This window comes from Alosa sapidissima, chromosome 18, assembly GCF_018492685.1.
Source record: "Alosa sapidissima isolate fAloSap1 chromosome 18, fAloSap1.pri, whole genome shotgun sequence".
NCBI classification, from domain to species: Eukaryota; Metazoa; Chordata; class Actinopteri; order Clupeiformes; family Clupeidae; genus Alosa; species Alosa sapidissima.
In genome coordinates, this window is record NC_055974.1 from 19,649,546 (window position 1) to 19,651,569 (window position 2,024).

Consider the following 2,024-nt stretch of genomic DNA (forward strand, 5'->3'; position numbering starts at 1 on the left):
CCACAATTGTGCCAACTACTTCAACCACAAATGATCCAACAACTACAACTGATGCAACAACAACCACAAATGATCCAACAACTTCAACCACAAATGAACCAACGACTACAACACAGGCAACAACAACAATTAAACAAACAACAACCACAATGGAGGCAACAACAACCACAATGGAGCCAACATCTTCAACCACAAATAAACCAACAACCACAATTGAGCCAGCAACAACCACAATTGAGGCACCAACAACCACAATGGAGGCAACTACTTCAACCACAAATGAACCAACAACCACAACTGAGGCAACAACAACAACAAATGAACCAACGACTACAACAGAGGCAACAACAACAACAATTCAGACAACAACTTCCACCACAAATGAACCAACAACTACAACTGAGGTAACAACAACCACAACTGAACCTACAACTTCAACCACAAATGAACCAACGACTACAACAGAGGCAACAACAATAATTAAACCAACAACAACCACAATGGAGGCAACAACTTTAACCAGAAATGAGCCAACATCTTTAACCATAAATGAACCAACAACTACAACTGAGACAACAACTTCAACCACAAATAACCCAACAACTACTACTGAGGTAACAACAACCACAAATGAACCAACAACAACCACAATTGAGCCAACATCTTCAACCACAAATGAACCAACAACCACAATTGAACCAACAAAAACCACAATTGGGCCAACTACTTCAACCACAAATGAACTAGCAACGACAACTGAAGCAACAACAACCACAATTGACCCAGCAACAACCACAATTGAGGCACCAACAACTACAACTGAGACAACAACTTCAACCACAAATAACCCAACAACTACTACTGAGGCAACAACAACCACAATTGAGCCAGCAACAACCACAATTGAGGCACCAACAACCACAATGGAGGCAACTACTTCAACCACAAATGAACCAACAACCACAACTGAGGCAACAACAACAACAAATGAACCAACGACTACAAAAGAGGCAACAACAACAACATTTCAGACAACAACTTCCACCACAAATGAACCAACAACTACAACTGAGGTAACAACAACCACAACTGAACCTACAACTTCAACCACAAATGAACCAACGACTACAACAGAGGCAACAACAACAATTAAACCAACAACAACCACAATGGAGGCAACAACTTTAACCAGAAATGAGCCAACATCTTTAACCATAAATGAACCAACAACTACAACTGAGACAACAACTTCAACCACAAATAACCCAACAACTACTACTGAGGTAACAACAACCACAAATGAACCAACAACAACCACAATTGAGCCAACAACTTCAACCACAAATGAACCAACAACCACAATTGAACCAACAAAAACCACAATTGGGCCAACTACTTCAACCACAAATGAACTAGCAACGACAACTGAAGAAACAACAACCACAATTGACCCAGCAACAACCACAATTGAGGCACCAACAACTACAACTGAGACAACAACTTCAACCACAAATAACCCAACAACTACTACTGAGGTAACAACAACCACAACTGAGCCAACAACAACCACAATTGTGCCAACTACTTCAACCACAAATGAACCAACGACTACAACAGAAGCAACAACTGAACCAACAACAACCACAATTGAGGCAACAACAACCACAAATGAACCAACAACAACCACAATTGAGCCAACAATTTCAACTACAAATGAACCAATTACTACAACAGAGGCAACAACAACAACAATTGAACCAACAACAAACACAATTGAGGCAACAACAACCACAAGTGAACCAACAACAACTACAATTGTGCCAACTACTTCAACCACAAATGATCCAACAACTACAACTGATGCAACAACAACCACAAATGATCCAACAACTTCAATCACAAATGAACCAACGACTACAACACAGGCAACAACAACAATTAAACCAACAACAACCACAATGGAGGCAACAACAACCACAATGGACACAACAACTTCAACCAGAAATGAGCCAACATCTTCAACC

The 2,024-nt window shown here is 40.3% G+C and overlaps 1 protein-coding gene across 1 annotated transcript; it reads left to right on the forward strand.

Moving 5' to 3' along the window:
• Window positions 1-1,119: 1,119 nt before the first annotated feature.
• On the forward strand, window positions 1,120-2,024 carry LOC121690090 (salivary glue protein Sgs-3-like; the record flags this gene model as incomplete). Its single annotated transcript, XM_042070443.1, has 1 exon — window positions 1,120-2,024. A coding segment is annotated over exon 1 (855 nt), but the record flags the coding sequence as incomplete, so codon positions are not given.